We start from the raw sequence: 20885 nt of genomic DNA, 5'->3' as shown, positions 1-20885 counted from the left end.
GTTTGCACAACTCATCATATTCTGCCCTCCAGAGGAAGTATTGACTGGCCTCTAAAGTTGTTTTAGCTAGCACTGACCAGTCCCATGGGGTCATATGGAAGCCGTCTGCTATGGCCTCAATTAATCTTTTTGTAAATGAGCTAGCGGCTCTGTATTCTCTAATGCTTTTTGATGTCTCTTTATAAGTGTCGAAAGTAATGGGTTCATATACCTGATTGCCTTGTTGACCTTGCATCACCGGGCAAGCCAAGACATCCCCTTCTAATGTCACTTGCCTAAGACAGAGTCCCAGTCTTTTTTCCAGTTTATTGTGGGAGGCCGCTCAGGGAAAATCTCTGCCTCCTCTGTGGCACCTTTAGTTGATAACAGCGGGGCTGAGGGAGGAGGAGGAGGTGGTAAGGTAGATGATGGTTCTTCCTCCTTTCACTTTTTTGGCTCTTGTGTAGAGTGGGGCCAAAGCAGCCTTAACTAAGGCCCGTAATGTTAAAGTTGTTGCTGGGACCCATTGCCCTTGTTCATGATGTCATTTAAGATTTCTTCCCACTTGCTCCCAGAGCTCTAGGCCTAGTGTGCCTTCTTCTGGGAACCATGGGTTATGGAAAACTACAGTTTGCATTAGGTCCCTTAATTGGACCTTTGAGATCGAGGCTCCACTAGCTTTAAGCAGCTGTTTCAATACTTTTATATACTGTTGCTGTTGAGCTGATAGCTGTTGTCCCATGATAAAACCCTAGCTTGAAAACCCGCTCGACTTGGAAATCCCCAGTGGGCACCAATTACTTATTGTGCAGTCATTTCGCTTTCGTTTTTGAGGGTTTGTCACAATCTGTTGCAGCACTCCTCACACAGGGCAGTACCTGCTGGGTCCATCCCGCAGACCCTGGCCGACAACCGATAAAAGGAGTACTCAGACACAAGTATGCAGTGTAAGAGTAGTTAGGTGACTGACTGGCTTTTGTGGCCAGAGAGCTGCCCCGAGAAACTGGAGCTGCTTGCTTTTATTCAGTGAAGGCACAATGATGAAAATCTGGAAGAAACACAACCTGTAGGTAATTAGCATTTATTGTTCCCCTTTCAGAGAACTTCACTCGGGGATGATCAAAGGTCAGTTCCTAGTCAATATAAGTAAACAAGCCTGTTTAAGATAAATTCCCCTACATTCCCTTGTACCTACTCCTTGCCCTCTGCCTCAGAGTTATAGAACAGCTGCCTTCAGCTATGCTCCCCTGGGGCTCTGTGTCCTTTCCCTATAGCTTTTCCCTACCACTATGACCAATCCCCAACAAAGGATGATTTTTCAGTGTCCTGCTTTAAGGAACTATGAGTGAAGGGAATAAATCATCCAAATGTCTTGTCATCTAAAAAGAAGCATAGTGCAATTTTTAAGGAAAAACTAGATATAGAATAAAGATTGTAAGGGGATATTTTAAGGTAATAGAGGAAATGAACATTTATCTTCCAAGTTGATTTAAACAAAATTTAGTCCATACAATAAAAGGCATAAGAGAAAACCCAGCACAAATGAAAATAAACTAGAGCGACTGATGATAGATTAAGTAAATATCTCACAGTAGCAATTATTAAGTAAATCATGATGTTTCCACATGATTGAATAATATGCATTTACTAAAATAACTGTGCCAGCAGGAAAATACAAAGAACAAAACCAAATGATATGCCTACTTATCATTTTAATCTCGTAAAAATATGTATTCATTGAGACAAAAATTAGAATATGAAAATGATTGCATTAAGTTCCATTATGGGTGATATTTTTCCTCTGTTCTTTTATCATAATTATAAAATATAACAACAATACATGCTGTTTCAGAATATTAAAGTTAATTGAGTTATCTTGCAAGCGTAAGAGGCTAGCTGAATCTGAATCACTTTAAAAAACAAACTGTCAGTAAAAAAAAACAAACTGTCCACATTTTTAAGATGCTGTGTTTTCTTACAACAGATATTCAAAATGGTTCTGAATCAGTGAAGCCTGAGTAACCAACTCACTTTCTGGTAGAAGTATTCTGTAGGGGTTTATACTTCCTTCTTTTTTCTAATCTGGAAAGATTAGACCTTCATTTGTGAGCTTTATCATGGTCAAAACAGAATCACTAATTCCATAAGGACCATCTGTCTAGCAGAGGGGAGGAAAGAAGTCCACGGGTAACCTTTGCCCTTTCCCTCCATTGCTGCCATTTCTTGGATGCAAAGTGTGTAAATGTCTTATTCTGTCCTTTAAATCTCTGCCTGTCCTTTGTTCAACAGTGAGCATTAATCTACATCCTCTTGCTAAGCTGACCATGCAAGAAAAGGAGGCTTGCCTTCTTATAATCTTCTCAAGGACAGAGACTGCAGGGAAACATAACAAGTTCCATACCCAGGAAAAGATTTGTCAGAAACTGACTTAACACACATTTTTCTACTGTCTACTTGGACTAAGGGCAATCTCTCCCTTGATTGTGTCCAAACCTTTTAATAGTCTGTGCTCAGCCATATAGCACATTGATATCACATTAAAAAGTCACATCATTTTCTGAATCCCAATGGGAATTCCTATGATACCATGTATACCTCATTTATGTGGTAAGCACCGCATAAATTCATGTCACTGTAGCATCTGAGATCACATTCCCCAGTTTTCCAGAAGACTCATTATTCAAGAAAAAAGAATTTGCAGTGTTATTGATTCAAAATAGATTTATTTTTACTGGAATATAAATAGCTGTTTTTCCCCCAGATGTCTGGACATACTCAGATACCCGCTGTGATGCAGGCTGGCTGCCAAATAATGGATTTTGCTATCTGCTGGTAAATGAAAGTAATTCCTGGGATAAGTCACATACAAAATGCAAAGCCTTCAGTAGTGACTTAATCAGCATTCATTCTCTAGCAGATGTGGAGGTGGTTGTCACAAAACTCCATAATGAGGGTAAGTTTTAAAAAATATCCCATTTGAGAGGCTGAAGACATTTTAAAGCATCCCTGGTTTTAGACTCTTGATGGGAATGAAAAGCTTACAGATTGATCTCACAGGTCAGCACTGTCAGATAGGATTGTCTATGGTGATGGAACTGTTCTACAATCGGCGCTGTGTAGTACGGTGGCCACAAGCCACATGCAGTTTTTGAGTAATTGACATGTAGCTAGGGCAACTAAGGAACTGAATTATTACTTTTACTTCATTTTATTTTTATTGTTTTTCCCAGCTTCAGCCTTTCTGTTGTAGGACTTTTACTTCATTTTAATTAAGTGGCCACATGTGCCTAGTGGCAACCAATTTGACAGTACCACCACTGATTGAAAGATTTCCCTCTTCTCATGAGCTAAATTCTATTTAAGTTGCGCCAAAAACTTAAGTGGTAATTACTTCACTTTTGTAATTATTTGAAAGCTAAAGACGGGTAAAGGAAAATATACTAGACTGACAGTATTATAATCTCTTCCTAGAATTCACTAATAATAGCTAAGAGTAGGAACCTACTCAGTGCCAGCCTGGTGCTCCTTGTTTCACTTGTGAAGGCAGCAGAGTCTTACAAGGGCAGTAATGGACAGTATTTCTATTCAAATTGGGATAGGTATGATTGTACTTATAGAATTTCATTCATCCCATAAAGCAGAGTTTATCTACACCAGATATCAGGAACACCCAGCCTGCAGATGTTCTACCCATGTACTTTACTTGCACAAGTGACTTGAAAAGCTTTCATTACCCAACCTGCCTGCCTTATCAACATATTAATAATCAACTTAAGAATACTAAAAAGGCTCTTAAAACTCCATATCTGAATGTAAAAATTCATATGACAATGTGCATATTAAAGTATGAAATTGAGCAAAACCAAACGAATAAAACATTTTTCTTTTAGATGCCAAAGAAGAAATATGGACAGGCCTTAAGAACATAAACATACCAACTTTATTTCAGTGGTCAGATGGCACTGAAGTTACTCTCACATTTTGGGATGAGAATGAGCCAAATGTTCCCTACAATAAGACGCCCAACTGTGTTTCCTACTTAGGAGAGGTAGGAAACTCCTCTGGTTTATTTATGTTCTTGCTGTTATACCTAATGATAATATTAAGATTTCTTTGGTTGGGATGTTTGTGTATAACCTGGAAAGAAAATAAAAGGTAAGGGCCCTCTAGATCATGGGTGCAGGACTACAAACGATTACCTGTTAAGAACTGGGCGGCACAGCAGGAGGTGAGCAGCGGGCAAGCAAACGTCACTGCCTGAGCTCCACCTCCTGTCAGATTGGCAGCAGCATTAGAGTCTCATAGGACAGTGAACCCTATTGTGAACTGCACATGCAAGGCACCTAGGTTGCACATTCCTGTGGAACAATTTCATCCCAAAACTATCCTCCTCCCCACCATCTGTGGAAAAATTGTCTTCCACAAAACTGGTCCCTGGTGCCAAAGGTTGGTGAAAAGTAATCTAGAGTCTAGATTATCTTTCTGGTAGCTACTTTGAAAAGGTGAATAAAAGCAATTACTAAATAACCAACCGACATCCTATCTGAGAGCATCTCTTTTGGTCTCAAACAGATACAGAGAATCCCTTTAGAACTCAGATTCTTGTGCCAGACTGATTCCAGCGACTTGCTTTCTCTCAGGACCAGGGCCTCAACTCACCTTTCTGTCATCAATGTGATATTGGGCAGATAGCCACAACTTAACCTGAAGAATCCCATCTTCCAAATTCATGTTCAGGTTGTTTTATATCAATACTACTTTGAGAAGTGAAAAAATAATTTTATTTAAAAATTAGGCCTAACTTTTTCAGAGAACATCTTATTCCTGTAGAATGCCTAAACATTTCTCTTTTTTTTTTTATATGGAGTCTCACTCTGTTGCCTGGGCTGGAGTGCAATGGCACAATCTTGGCTCACTGAATCTCCCCCTCCCAAGTTCAAGTAATTATCCTGCCCCAGCCTCCTGAGTAGCTAGGATTACAAGTGTGTGCCACCACACTCAGCTAATTTTTGTGTTTTTAGTAGAGTCAGGGTTTCACCATGCTAGTCAGGGTGGTCTCAAACTCCTGACCTCGTGATCCGCCTGCCCCCTCCCAAAGTGCTGGGATTACAGGCGTGAGCCACCATGCCCAGCCACCTAGACATTTTTTGAACATCCTTTATTAATAATCCAAAATAGGCTGTGTCTTGAGCAGAAAAGATATATGTACCTCTTTGTTTCATTTGCATCACTTTCCTGTGGACTCCTAATTGGTTATGATATCACTCAGACATCTGAAGAGACTTAAGTGGAAACAACAAATGTTATGTGTATTTAAAAGAAATTTAGAAAGGTGTCACATTTGGTGCTCTGTTTAAAAGGATATCAAACATGATAGAAGAACATCAGATTATGGAAAGGGGTTGCCATGGGCAAAGGTGAATTGATGACATACCTAGACAGCATTCCAGTGTTCAAAACTGACCCTTATTATAATCAACTTATTAAAATTTAATTTGAAGAAAGCAAAGTTATTTACTCAATTTAGCAAATTAATGCTAAGTAGCATATTTGAAAGAGGTAATTTTGAAGTCTAGGCTGTAGTAGAGTTGAAGAAAACTTTTGATCTAGAATTCGTGGAGAATAGCTATTCTAACTACCATCTACATTTTACACATGAGGAAACTGAGAAAGGGAGGTCAGTGATGTGCCTAAAACTTTCAAACTTTGGCCATGCCACAGGGAAGAAGACTAGAATGCTGGCAACCGTGGTCTGAAATCTTCTCTCTTCAACTTCTATACTAAATGTCCTTTGATGATTTTATTGTTACTCTTATAAGAAAACGAAATTTATCCACAATGTGACCTTGAGGTGATCCTGAGGTAACTGGCTGTGAGCCATCACTTTGCAAGCCTGTTGAGTAGCATTTTCTAGGAGGGTGTTCTCACATTTGATAATTTGTCTCTCTCTCTCTCTCTCTCTCTCTCTCTCTCTCTCTCCCCCCCCCCCCCTCCCTCCTCTCTCTCTCTCTCTCTCTCTCTCTCTCCCCCCCCGTCTCTCTCTCTCTCTCTCTCTCACACACACACACACACACACACACACACACACACACACATAGATTTTGTGAATTCAGTTCTGAATATGTGGTAAATAATTTCCTTTCCAAGCAAATGTTTTTTGTCTCCTTTCAAAGCTAGGTCAGTGGAAAGTCCAATCATGTGAGGAGAAACTAAAAGGGAGAAAAACTGAATGACACAAGTTCTGATAAGATGTGTCCTCCAGATGAGGTAGGTAAAATCCCTGTGTAAATTTTCCCAAGCAGTATTACAACTGCTTGGTTAGAAATGGTAGCTGAGACTTAAACAATTCAGACTCATAAAATAGAAGGAACTACTAGGTTCTGTTCACTTACGTTAGAACAAGCCAGAAGGCAGTAAGTCTTAGCATATTGGCATTCTTACAGGATGAAAAAGAGTTACTTATTTGAAATTTTCTATAAGTATTTTTAGGATTACTATCCTCAAGGCTGATATCTTTACTTCCCCACTAATATTATTAATATCAAAAAATAATTCATACAGCAAATATTATACTCTTATGATGAGCTAGGCACCAAGGATAAAGAGAAGTAGCCTATGCCTTTTATTTGACACAGGCTCACAGTCTTGTGGAGGTTATCTGTGAAATTGCATCCCACCCTCATCACATGTATGAATTCAATGGCCACGTCCTCAGTTTCCACAAGTTCAAAGATGTTATCAATGTAGCAGAAACATGCTTGTCAGAGGGGTACACATCAAGTCCAGAAAACAGTTTGACAATATTTTCCTCTGATTTAGGGCTGGAAGAGACATGGAGAAACCTGTTACAAGATTTACAAGGATGAGGTCCCTTTCGGAACAAACTGTAATCTGACTATCACCAGCAGGTGTGACCATCAGTAAACTTGTTCTCATAAACTTTCAACTCTTAGTTCTGCTAAACAGTCTTCCTAAGAAAAAGGCGTATCTTCAAATAGTGTCAATCATTGTGAAACACTTGCCAATTTGATTCTCTTTTTGTAGATTTGAGCAAGAATACCTAAATGATTTGATGAAAAAGTATGATAAATCTCGAAGAAAATACTTCTGGACTGGCCTGAGAGATGTAGATTCTCGTGGACAGTATAATTGGGCAACTGTTGGTGGAAGAAAGCAGACTGTAACCTTTTCCAACTGGAATTTTCTTGAGCCAGGTGTGTCTTCATCTTTAAAGTAGTAGAATACTGTGACCAATGAAAGGCAGCATTCCTCCCAAAGATGTTCTTCACTTACTTTTGAAATGTGAGGTACGTGATAATCTTTAGGACTGGAATCTATCTATGGGATCGTAAATAGAAGCAGTGGCTATGTCTTCCCTATTATGACCTCAGGAATAATTCAGTGAAAGAAGTTCAAAAACTTAGTTCTCCCAAACCACCATCTAATGGCTCAGAGCTAGAACCACCAGTGCGAGTTTTTAAATCTTTTCTGTGTAAATCTCAAATAGAATCTAGAAGTTCTCATGTGAAACTCTTTACACTTTCATCTCTCTTCTCCTTAACCTTTCTTCAAAACAATGTGTTTTCTTCCATTATTCTCAATGGGTAAGAATTATGGAGGCTATATTGTGTGTATTATTTATTTTGTTTTTGTTCATTTGTTGCCCAGGATGGAATGCGGTGGTATGATCTTGGCTCACTGCAACCTCGGCCTCCCAAGTTCAAGTGATTCTCCTGCCTCAGCCTCCCAAGTAGCTGGGATTATAGGTGCACACCATCACACTTCGCTGGTTTTTGTATTTTTGTAGAAATGGGGTTTTACCGTGTTGGCCAGGCTGGTCTCAATCTCCTGATCTCAAGTTATCCATCTGCCTCGGTCTCCCAAAGTGCTGGGATTACAAGTGTGAGCCACCACGCCTGGCCTCTTACTTATTTTGAAAGTTAGTTCCTCTTTCTCCAACCAGCCTAAAGCATTGACCATAATTTGCCATAGAATCAGAATACCTGAGCTGGAAAAGACATCAGAAATACTTTTAGAGTTAAGAAAACAAAGACTTTAAAGGGTGATTTACTTGACAAAGATCATCTGGTTATTGAATTAATAAAATCTAGAGTTCCTGATTTTTAAGCCAGTGGCTTTGAATAAGACAACAATATAAAGATTTCTACTTTTCACCTATTGAATTATTTATATTTTATTGCATTGGTTTAATGTGATCAGGAAGACTATCTTTTATAACACAGAGATTAGAAAATATGAGCTTACAGTTGAACATGAAATTTGAAATAGAAAATGCCCACAAAAGTTATGACACATTGTCATCACCATCAACATGAGTAATGTTGCTAGTAACAAAGTCATCCTTTTATGTACGGAAGAAGATGGAGTATACAGATGTTGATCCTGGTTAACTCTCATCTTAAATTAGGAACACTCTGATAGATAAAGCACATAGATTTATTTTCTCTTCTTTTTTTTTTTTTNTTTTTTTGTGAGACAGAGTTTTGCTCTTCTCACCTAGGCTGGAGTGCAATGGTGCGGTCTTGGCTCACTGCACCCTCTGCCTCCCTGGTACAAATGATGCTCCTGCCTCAGCCTCCTGAGTAGCTGGGATTACAGGCATGCACTACCATGCCCAGCCAATTTTGTATTTTTAGTAGAAATGGGGTTTCACCATGTTGGCCAGGCTGATCTCAAACTCCCGACCTCAGGTGATCCACCTGCCTCAGCCTCCCAAAGTGCTGGGATTACAGGCGTGAACCACCGCACCCTGCCAGATTTCTTTTCTAGACACTCAGACATCTTAGAGTAAAGGTCAATGATTAAGTCTTGGTGGTTGGAGAGGTGCTTGAGAAGTAGCTACCAGAAAGGCTGCATGAAGCTCTCTTTACCATCATTCCTCCCATCCTCAGCCAACTTCGTCTATCATGGGCACATCGATAGGGGGACAGAACAGGGAAAATAGCACACCCATTCAGGGTAGCAAGGCAATTATTTTACCCAGTGTCTTGTTCCTCTTGCTGTTTGTGTATAAGAGACCATGTGGCTTCTCTGTTTGGTGGGATAGAAGTTGTCCTCACTACTTTTCAATGTGCGTGACTCTTCTTGTCTTCTGCCTGCTTCGGGCAGTGTGGAATAATGGAAAATGGAACATGACCCTTTGCCAGACAAATCTGGATTCAATGCTGACTCTAACACTCACTAACTGACTATGGGCAAGTTACTTAGTCTTCATTTAGAAAATGGAACTGATATTAAAAACTACTTTTTAATACTGTTATGAATACATAAAATTATGAATGTCACAAATAAATAGTAAACAAATACATATTATCACATACCTCCTTTTACCTTATTGCACCACCTTTTCCTTTGGATCAGAATCTGAGAGAGTTGTATTTTGAGGTTTACTAAGTTGCTTAAAAACTGCTCAAAGTTGTTAAGCTAATTCAAACCACTATCCTAAACAGCAGTGATGTTTAGGGTACAGCTCTAGAAATAAACCACCTGGGCACAAATCCTGGGGAAACCACTTACCTAATTCTATGACCTTGAACAAGTCAAGAACAACTTAATTCTCAGTGTACCTCAAATTATGACAATAGAATCTCCTCTATAGGTTTGTTCTGAGGATTAATCTTTTTAGAAAAGTGCTTTAAAAATAACAAACACTGCCTGTCATTATTATTCTGAACAACACATTTATCTCCTCTCTGTGTTCCTTTTTTTTTTTTTTTTTTTTTTTTTTTTTTTTTTTTTTTTTTTTTTTTTTTTTTTTTTTTGTATTCTCTCTCCTCAACATTGCTGAAATAAAGAGTAGAAACACTAGAAAGTGTTTGAACTTTAACATTTTAAGCTTTCCACTTCAATCCCAGCTTCCCCAGGTGGCTGTGTGGCTATGTCTACTGGAAAGTCTCTTGGAAAATGGGAGGTAAAAGACTGCAGAAGCTTCAGAGCACTTTCAATTTGCAAGAAAATAAGTGGACCCCTTGAGCCTGAAGAAGCAGCCCCTAAGCCTGATGAACCCTGTCCTGAAGGCTGGCAGAGTTTGCCCTCAAGCCTTTCTTGTTATAAGGTAAAGTAACATTCTCACTCTATCCTTCAATGAAATTCTTTTTCTACTATCCTAGTTCATGTCCTTGTACAAATTATGCTCTTCTCCATAATCCTATGTCACCTAACTAAAGTGCTCTGGAGCATAGAGTCCTTGGCAGGGCATCGCTGAACCTCTGGCGTGAGGTAGCTCTGCCCCACACCCTGCATGTGTCCTACCCAGAAGGGCAGGGCCAAAGCCAGAACTGGCTCCTTCCCAAGGTCTTATTTTCCCAGTAAGTTGGTATACTGTATGCCATACTGCCATACTGCCCCTGTGCCTGTGATCCTCATATTCATCTAATTCTTGTCAAATTAAGAAGTCCAGCACTTCTTATGATGTAAAAAATATATGTATATGTAAATATATATCTTTGTGTGTGTGTGTGTGTGTATGTGTGTGCATGCGTGTGTGTATTTATTGGGGTCTGCATCAGTCAACTAGTCCCATAAACCAACCATTAGATGCCACCCCAAAATTTGTTGGCTATGACAACAAACATTTAGCCTCACATTCACGCAGATCTCCAGGCCAGCTAGGGTTTAACCGATCTAGATTGGACTTGAATGGTGACCTCTGCTTCCAACTTCAGGTCAGATGTGCTGGGCTCCAGTCCTTCATCTAGGCTCAAACTGAAAGGGCAACAGCTTTCAGGGGTTTGTTGTTCTCATGGTATATCACTGGAGCCCAAGAAGGCAAGCCAACCATATAAGCACATTTCAGGCCTCTGCTCACTTTACCTCCACTAATATCCCATCAACACAGTAAGTCATATGGCCAAGCCCCATGTCAAAGTACAAAGAAGTATATTCCACCCACCAAAGGGCTGTGGCGAGACTGTCTAATTATATTACAAGGAACAGAAGAATTGGGACAAATATAATTCATCCTGTCATTGTGTCATCATCTCTTCCTCCTCCTCCTCCTCTTCTTTCTCTTTCTTCTTTCTTCTTCTTTTGAAACAGCCCAAGTTCCAGTTAGTTTTGCCACCTCCTGTCAATGTTCACACACCAGTGTAGACTGCTCTTTGGTCCTTCCTCATCAGAAAATAGTTCTATTTTTGTGTGGGTCCTCAGTATCTTAAATTCAAAATTTATGTTGTTAGCACATTTCTTTGCCAAAGCCTACTCCCAAAGCATTTATATGTATCCTTTATATCCTTGCACACTGGTTCATTATATCTTTCAAGGTCCTAGGAATACAAGAGAATATGGCTCTTGTTGGAGCAATTCCTGGGCCTGGCTGAGGAAGGCCATCCATCTGACCACAGGGACTGGCCCCTGTGCTGGCCTTTAGTTGAATTGACACTTTCAGCAGGACCTGTCTGTGCCTCAGTATATGTGTGTTTACCTATGCCTTCATTACACCTGTAAGAATTCATTTCAGGGGCACACACACAACAGTAATTGACTTTAACACTGTGGAGTACTTTATGATTATACCAGAAAACAAATTAACATTATATTTTACTAAGGTATTCCATACAGAAAGAATTGTGAGAAAGAGGAACTGGGAAGAAGCCGAACGATTCTGCCAAGCCCTTGGAGCACACCTTTCTAGCTTCAGCCATGCGGATGAACTAAAGGATTTTCTTCACTTTTTGATGGACCAGTTCAGGTAATACTTTTAGAATGAGAATTTCTTTCTTTTTCTTATTGTACTTTAGGTCCTGGGGTACATGTGCAAATCATGCAGGATCGTTGCATAGGTATATACATGGCAAGGTGGTTTGCTGCCTCTATTCCCCCGTCACCTATATCTGGCATTTCTCCCCATGTTATCTCTCCCCAACCTCCCCACCCCCTGCTATCCCACCCGTAGTACCCCACAACAGACCCAGTGTGTGATGCTCCCTGTGTCCATGTGTTCTCATTGTTCAACACCTGCCTATGAGTGAGAACATGCACTCATAGGTTGTAGAATGAGATTCTCTATGCTGAATTTGATGTCCTCTAGATATTCAAAATTGACCTGTTCTTACCCTCCCTCCCTGTTGGAAAAAAAATTGACATACTTTATTATCTAAAAGGTCATTTGTTGCTTAGCAGTCATGCAACATCAAGCACTCTTGATATGCAGACACTATGAGGAATCTAAAGATGAATGAGATATATTTCCTACCCTTTGTTTAACCAAGTCCAACAGTAATGTATGGCAGAAAATCTAGAACATAGACAAGGAAGGGCCTTGAGAATTCAGAGGAGGGGGAGAGTGTTCTGGGAGTATAATCAGGAAAAATATAAAGAAGGCTGATTCTTGGAAGGTACGTATTATTTCAAACATAAGCAAAGGAACTGAGAACAGAATGTACAGATATGGTCAAGGAGAAATGAGTCATACAAATTAGTTAGAAAATGGGATTTGGATATGCAATTGGAATGTCCTTGTTTGCCAGGGAAGGAGTTTGATCTTAAGTCAATAAGCACAACCAAACAAAAAACAAGGTGCATGTGTGTGTATTTATGCATATACACATATATATAGAGAGAGGAAGGGATTTCACCATGTTGGCCAGGCTGGTCTTGAACTTTGAACTTCAGGTGATCCAGGTAGCCTTTGCCCAAAGTGCTGGGATTACAGTCGTGAGCCACCACACCCGGCTTATTTTTCGTTTTGATTAAGTGCAAGTCTGCAAATTTGTTCAATAATAAAGTCCAATTCTGCACTGTTGAAAGAGACTTAAAACAAAGCTTGCCAATTAGTATTTATCCAGCTCTAAGACTATAATGTTCTTTTCCTGGGGGGCCACAGAGTATTACAAAATTGTGAAATTCTAATAAAAATCATTTAAAAATTTTAAAAATTAAAATTTTTTTAAAATTTTAAAAAAGCAGCTAGCAACATTTTCATTGTGCAATAAATAAGTTAGTGCTGAGTAGCTGGTGGCCTCCTAAAATGGGGCCTGACTCTCCAATTTCCCATGGTCTCTAATTTATTGCTTCTTGACCCCACCTCCCTTGGTTATGTTATGTGCTTGTCTTATATTTACTCAAATAGCAATTGAGTTAATAATCACAAATCATGGCATGTGATCATCTTAATAGATGCTGAAAATGCATCTGGTAAAATCTATTCATTCCTGGCTTAATACTTAAATATATACTTATATTTAGTAAATATAACTAATACATAAATTCTTATTCAAATAGAAGAGTAGTTCAAACTAGTAGCCGTATCACACTTAATGATGAAGCATTGGTAAGTGCATTTTCCCTGAAAGTCTGAAAAAGGTAAGGATCCCTGTATCATCACTATTGTTAATCTTGGTTTGAGATTCATCTCCTGTACATTAAGATAAAAACAATACTATAATGTGTAAATGTTTATAATATATTAAGCACAAGAAAAGGTAAATTATCAAAGAGTAAAAATATATTATTTACATTTAAAACTAGACTGCAAAAATACATCAAAAAGGGTAATGGTTGTTATATCTCTAGGAAGTAAGATTTTGAATGATTTTCAAAGTGTTTTCTTTGGGCTGAGTATAGTGATTTATGCCTGTAATCCCAACACTTTGGGGCCTGAGGTGAGAGGAATGCTTGAAACCAGTTCAAGACCAGCCTGGGGAGCATAGGGAGACCCTGCCTCAAAAATTTAAAAAATTAGCTGGGCATGGTGGTACACATCTGTGGTCCTGGCTACTCAGGAGGCTGAGTCAGGAGTTCAAGGATACAGTGAGCCAAGATAGTGCCACTGCACTCCAGCTTGGGCAACAGAGTGAGACCCTGTCTCTAAAAAATAAATGAATGAAATGTTTTCTTTGAAAATTTCCACATCACATATTCCATATTTCCTTTTTGTTTTGTTTTGTTTTATGAGACAGGGTCTTATTTTGTTATTTGAGCTGAGGTGCAGTGGCATGATTATGGCTCACTGCAGCCTCAACCTCCCAGACTCAGGTAATCCCCCCACTTAAGTCTCCCAAGTAGCTGAGACTACAGGCACATGCCATAACAACCAGCTAATTTTTGTATTTTTTGTAGAAATGGAGTTTTTCCATGTTGCCCAGGCTAATCTCAGATTCCTGGGCTCAAGTGATTCACCCTCCTTAGCCTCCCAAGACACTGGGATCACAAATATGAGCCACAGCGCTTGGCCCAGATGTGCTTTAAGAAAGTTTCTGCTGTGTTTTTCTCATTAGAGAATGTAGTTTCACTACAGTGTACTGGGAGCCTATGTAAAATACAATACCTGTGTTCCATAAGTATTTATTTATTAAGCATCTATCGTAGAACCTCAAGTATTCCAGACTTCACTGTCTGGTGTTAGAAATTAATATACAAAATTTCATTGCAGACTGACCCAAGTCAATTTGTATATATTAAATATTAACTGTTGGGTTCTTTTTGAGGTGAGTTAGCTATTCCCTCAACCTTGAGAATAGATTATAATAAATACAAAATTCAGACCAAATTCTTCCACACATACAGATATTTGCTATGCAAACATTCATCGAAGCAGACACAAAACATTTTATAAAGCCTGTTTTGTAAGCTTCACAACATAGCAGCAATCTGTCCTTTTGGTATTATAAATATCACCTTGCACAAGTTTACTTGAAGCAGGTGTGACAACATTCTGGGGCAGCATTCTGTTCCCATTGTAGTCAGTATCAGGCCATCACAATCACCTGACCCAATGACTGGATGTGGGGTTGTTTAGAATCAAGCCCTACTGAGATATGGGCTGTGGCCTCACAAGATTCTAATATACTCTTGAGAAGTGTGAGAGTTGCTCTAAATATTTTAGCTAATCCCTACATCTCAAATAACTTACATTTCGTTAATGAGAGCCCATTCCTACCCATCATGCCAATGAACGAGCTTCTAATTTCACTGACATTAATCTAGTTCTCATATTTGCTCTGCTCATGACCAAAGCCTCCAGCGTGACTTTGGTGATCATGGAAGTCCTCATGGTGGCCACCTCTAGAGCATGGCCTTTCTAATATACCACCAATTCTTCCTGACATGTAAATTTCAAGCAGGACAACTTAACACCCCTTAGATCTCAAGCTTGACACACACAATATCATACCATCCACGTAAAGTATTTTTAAGTAAATACTGACATAAGCTCTAGATTCCAAGCAAGCGGTTAGTAACTCTAACTGTAATGAGAAGACATGGATAAGTACTAAGCAATGCGGTTGTAGATATTTGTGAGAAACAATAAAGAGAAAACAATGGAATATCATATATGATAGAAATGACCATTAAGAGTATCCATATACAGGATGAATTACACTGGGCAACAAAACTAACATGAAAGGAACTTTTCATGATTTATTTCTTTGTTTGGAATCACACTTGTTAAGCACTCCATTAAAAAATTAATACAAGTTCATTATATAAAATTTGGAAAATATGAAAACAGCTAATGAAGCAATCACCTCAAATCCTAGCTCCTGATTATAAACATAGTAAACAGTGTAAACCCTTTCCATTTACTTACATCTCTGCACATATAGCTTTTACAAATCCTATTTTCCATAGAATATACTATGTTTAAATTTTTCTAATCATAGAATTAATGATCATAGAATTTAGAAAACAGAACAGCACAGAGAAAAAACAAATCTCCATAATCCCTTCATTCATAGGAACAGTATTTTATTTGTACTCTGATCCTAGCAGCTAACACAATGCCGTAGTAAGCAGACTATGTTATTTGCTTAATAACTTCTCCATAATAAAGAAATCGTTTGCCTGGGCTGTGCTTGCTGAACATATTCTAAAACCAAAATTGTAACCATAGCTTAAAGGAAAGAAAGAACCAAACCCATTTATATTAGAAAATGATTTTAAAGCTTACTCCTTGAATCCCTTAGCCCTTTATTGCAGGAATTGACCTTTCTCTGCAAGATATCCATTGCCCAAATTGTGTACTGCATGCCAAGGAGTTAAGTCAGATTATGTTGTACCTCTCACAATCTACATTCCACATCTCTGTTTGTATTTCAGTGAAAAGGATTCATGGTGCACCAAATCATTAAGGCTCTAAGATCTTTGCAACTCTTAATGGCAGCTCAACAGGGAAAGCCATTGTAGGGCAAAAATAGCCATAGGATTAGAGAAGAAAGCCTTGTTTGCAATGCCATTGCTGCTGTGTACACTACCTCCTGTGATGTGGCATGAATAGATTTAGACATAAGTCTAAGGCTTTGCAGAATAAGCACCCTCATCAAATAGTATTTATTGGGGGTTATGGCTGAGATACTGTTTTCCTCAGCAACCAGATGCGGCAGGAAATTTGATTGAGAATAGGAATTGCAACATAATTACACATATTAACCTTTTATGCAATCTCTTTTAAACCTAAAAGTTTTAAAACCATACACTTAGTGCTTGGAGAAGCAGAAATTTATAAAGAGAGAGAGGGAATCTCAGTTGACTTGATTACCCAGTTATGATCAGGTGCAATTTCTTTGCTCCCACATTTTCTGTGAGGGTAAAAAATCAACATTGGAAGTGTGCAGTGATTAATGTGATATCCAATTTCTTCTTCCCTGTGCCTACAGCTAAACTATCAAACTAGGAATGAGTTAGAATTGAGGAAATATTTTCCACTTCTAATCCCATACACACACAAAAAAAAAATACAGACAAGTAGCTATTATTTTCTGTATTTATGACATGCTAGTGAATTCTTTAAAATAAAGCCAAAATCTATAAATTTCTGTGTTGAAATGAAACTCAGTTTCAGAAAGTAGTGGAGATTAGAAATTTTGGACAATCGAGCAAACTCTTTTGTCTGGGAAACTGTCCTCTGAGGTGCAGCAAAGGAGCCAGAAATGAGCTTGAAAGCAGAGATGTTTCTCAGTGGAAGGAAGGGGAGCTATTAGCTGAGAGAAGACTGGGTAAGGGCTTGAGGAGCCTAGAAAGTTGAGGACAAATCTCTAAAAAGGCCGCCAGTGGGAGCCTCTGCAATGCAGGTGACAAATGATCTTTGATCATCTTCCTGGTTGTATTGTGGATTGTGTAAAGAAGATAAAATAGCTAATGCTTACTTTAGGGAAACACAAAATTCTACACGAATTCCCCAGGCCCAAATATATAACATGCTAAGATTTGGGAGAAATGGAGTTATTTCCCCCAAGTAAGTATGAGCAGGAAAACTTAACTGCCTCTCTATTTTAGCTGTCTGGCTTTAATTGCGCTGTATATGGCAATTGTCTAGACCCTGTGGTTTAGAAATCCAGAACTCAGGCAGTATGATGGAAGCCTGTAAGAAAGGTTTGATGAACTAAAGGCATAAACTGCAAATTCCTCTTGTAGCTACTAAATTTAAACTGGACTTAATTGTCCCCACTGGATATATCTTAAGTCCACAAATTAGTGGATCTTTCTCTATAAAAGAAAACAATATAACAATAAAAACCAAAAGACAACGGTCCTCATTCATATTCCTTTGCATTAAGTCAAAAGCCTTGAAGTTGAAAAGATGAAAAAGTACTTATTGTTATTAAAATATGAGGGAACGTTGAACAAAGTAAGAAATAAAGAAAAACATTTATTAAAAATAAGAAATGAGTTTAAAATTCTTTGCCTCAGCCTTGGATTCACTAGTACATTTTATTAAAATTCACTCATTATCTTTCTCTGTAGACTTATAGCTATATGTTCCATATATTCTGCAGAACTTGAGAGTATGGATTGTTTTTCGAGTTGGAATCTACCCCTTCTCTAAAATATATTCTGCATTATGCTTACAGGCATATTACATTTATATATGTGTAGACATGAAGATGTACTGATCATACGTAACATGTGGCAACAAAAGGTTGATTATGTGAATATTATTTGTTGCCTAAAAGTATAATAAATTTTAGGAAATATTTTCAAATGGAGCTGGAGGCAGGGAAAAACTTCCATGTTTATATCATGTCTACCTATGCTGGATATTTATCCCTGGCTAGAGCATAAATGTATTGGAGGGGAAAGGATTACTTACATGTGTGTTCCTGCCTCTATATGTTTGTATAGATAGTCTTCCTTGGAAGGCCTACCCTTCTTCCTCTTGGCCAGTCTGAATACTGGCATTCAGATCATGGCTAGACAGAAATGTTAGCCATCCCTTGAAGAATATCTTTTGTCCTACCAACCTCACAAAGTCTTTCTTCATTTTCTGCAGTCCACAGTGACCTCTCCTTTTTCTGAACTTTTGTATAACCTAAAATGTATACAACTCATTTGATAGCTTTCATAATTGGTCTTTCCTTTTTTGTTCATAATATATCTTATCTCTCTATTTTATATTACATTTGAGGGTAGATATTAGGTCTTATACTTCTCTGTGTCCTCATTGCACCTAGCTCAGTACCTTTTACATAAAAGTATAATAAATATAAGTGATGAGTATAATCACTTATCTGATTGCTTCATATATTTCTCTGGTATATTTCTTTGGCACATAGACAATACTTTAAACTTAGTGGGCAGTGGGAAGTCAACTATGTTTCAAATATTGTTTGATAAAAATTTAGCCAAATTGTTTGTTCTGCATTTTAAAGAATAATATTTGATAGTGTTACAGACAAACACTTTAAAGAAATGCCATTGTTGCTTTTGACTGTATCTGAAAATGCTGTCTAATATTCAAGCACTACAGTAAAAGCCTTGGAACAATTTCCATTTTTTTTCTTCTTAAAATTCAAAGTAGAATAGTTTTTGCCTTTCATGTGAAGAAAACAGCTTAAAATGTAGTTTTAAAAGTATGGTACTTTTTCTGTAGCTACCCCATATTAAGGGCTTAGTTTCATTTCAAGAGACTTCTTTATGTTGCTTGAAACTATGCTTTTCAATTAGTGACAAGTGCTTCTGAATAAACTTACTTATCTAAAGCACTTTAGACATGTAAATGCTAAATATTTTTGCGAAGCATTGTCCTCATATTTTTAACACTTGCTTTTTACACAGTGGCCAGCACTGGCTGTGGATTGGTTTGAATAAAAGGAGCCCAGATTTACAAGGATCCTGGCAATGGAGTGATCGTACACCTGTAAGTTAAAATTTCATTGTTTTAGGTAGTATGGAAGCACTATTTGTTTGTTAAACAATACATCCACACCTAGAGTTTATGTGGAACCACAAAAGACCCTGAATAGCCAAAGAAATCTTGAACAAAAAGAATAAAGCTGGACCTGACCTAAGAAATACACTACAAAATTATAATAAGCAAAACAGCATGGTACTAGCATAAAAACAGACACATAGACCAATGGAACAGAATGGAGAGCCCAAACATACATCCACCTATTTATAGACAACTGGTTTTCAACAAAGATACCAAGAACACACAATGAGAAAAGGACAGTCTCTTCTATAAATGGTAGTGGGAAAACTGGATTTCCACATGCATAAACATGAGATTAAATCCTTATCTCATACCATATACAAAAATCAACTCCAAATGAATTAAAATCTTAAATGGAAGGCCTCAAACTATGAACTACTAGGAAAAAACATGGGGGAAAGCTCCATGACATTGGTCTGGACAATGATTTTTTTGGATATGAACTTAAAAACACAGACAACAAAAGCCAAAATAGATAAAATTGGATTACATCAAACTAAAAACTTCTGCACAATAAAGGAAACAGTCATCAGAGTGAAGAGACAACCTACAAAATAAGAGAAAATATTTGCAAATTGTACATCTGATAAAAGACTAATATCCAAAATACAGTCATGCATCACTTAACAATGGGATACATTCTGAGAAATGCATTGTTAGGTAATGTTTTTGTGCAAACATCATAGAACATATGTCAACAAACCTAGATGGTATAGCCTACTACACACATAGGCTACACATCTAGGCTCTATATTGCCCCTAGGCTACAAACCTATAGAGCATGTTACTGTACTGAATACTGTAGGCAATTGTGGCACAATGATAACATAGAAAAGGTACAGTAAAAATAGATTATAATCTTATGGGAACACATCTTCAAGGGATGGCTAACATTTATTTTTAGCCATGATCTGAATGCCAGTATTCAGATTGGCCAAGAAAAGGAAGGATAGATCTTCCAAGGAAGACTATCTACACAAGCATATGGAGGCAGAAACAAATAAGTAGGCCATCTGTGGTTGACTGAAAGATCATTATGCAGTGTATGACTGTAGATAAGGAATTAAAACAAATCAATAGCAAGAAAACAACCCAATTGAAAAACGGTCCAAGGTTTGAATAGACATTTCTCCAGAGAAGACATAAAAATGTCCAACAGTCGTATGAAAAATGCTCAACATCACTGATCATCAGGGAAACACAAAATTAAAACCATAGTAAGTTATCACCTCTCACCTGTCAGAATGATTATTATGAAAAAGACAAATGATGCATGTTGTTGAGGATGTAGAGAAAAGGGAACTTTTGCATGATGTTGGTGGGAATGTAAATTAGTACAGCTGTTATTGACAACAGTATGAAGGTTTCTCAAAAAATTAATAATAGAACTAACCACATGATCCAACAATCCTACTACTGGGTATATATTCAAAGGAAGTGAAATCAGAATGTTTAAGAGACTCGCAGGGTGACTGCAGCACTATTCACAGTAGCCAAGATATGAAATCAACCTAAGTGTCCATCAGCAGATGAATGGATAAAGCAAGTGTGGTATATGTACACAATGGAGTACTACTCAACCATAAAAGGGAAGGAAATCCTGCCATTTGTGACAGCATGGACGACATTATGCTAAGTGAAAGAAGCCAGGCACAGAAAGACAAATGCCATGTGATATCACTCAGATGTGGAATCTAAAAAGTCAAACTCAGAAACAGGGTGAAATGGGGTTTAC

At 38.0% G+C, this 20885-nt stretch overlaps 1 protein-coding gene across 1 annotated transcript in view; it reads left to right on the top strand.

Annotated features, from left to right (window-relative positions):
* Positions 1–20885, top strand: part of LOC108316766 (lymphocyte antigen 75) — a 145377-nt gene that overhangs the window by 22352 nt on the left and 102140 nt on the right. Inside the window, 9 exon segments of the mRNA XM_017546868.2 lie at positions 2741–2932; positions 3870–4027; positions 6153–6190; positions 6192–6246; positions 6799–6887; positions 7024–7193; positions 9855–10054; positions 11547–11689; positions 18994–19075. Coding sequence (XP_017402357.1) covers positions 2741–2932; positions 3870–4027; positions 6153–6190; positions 6192–6246; positions 6799–6887; positions 7024–7193; positions 9855–10054; positions 11547–11689; positions 18994–19075 — 1127 coding nt within the window.

This window comes from Cebus imitator, unplaced genomic scaffold (genome assembly GCF_001604975.1).
Source record: "Cebus imitator isolate Cc_AM_T3 unplaced genomic scaffold, Cebus_imitator-1.0 Scaffold10, whole genome shotgun sequence".
NCBI classification, from domain to species: domain Eukaryota; kingdom Metazoa; phylum Chordata; class Mammalia; order Primates; family Cebidae; genus Cebus; species Cebus imitator.
The sequence above is the reverse complement of the archived record's forward strand: the minus strand, read 5'-3'. Positions and strand labels throughout refer to the sequence as shown.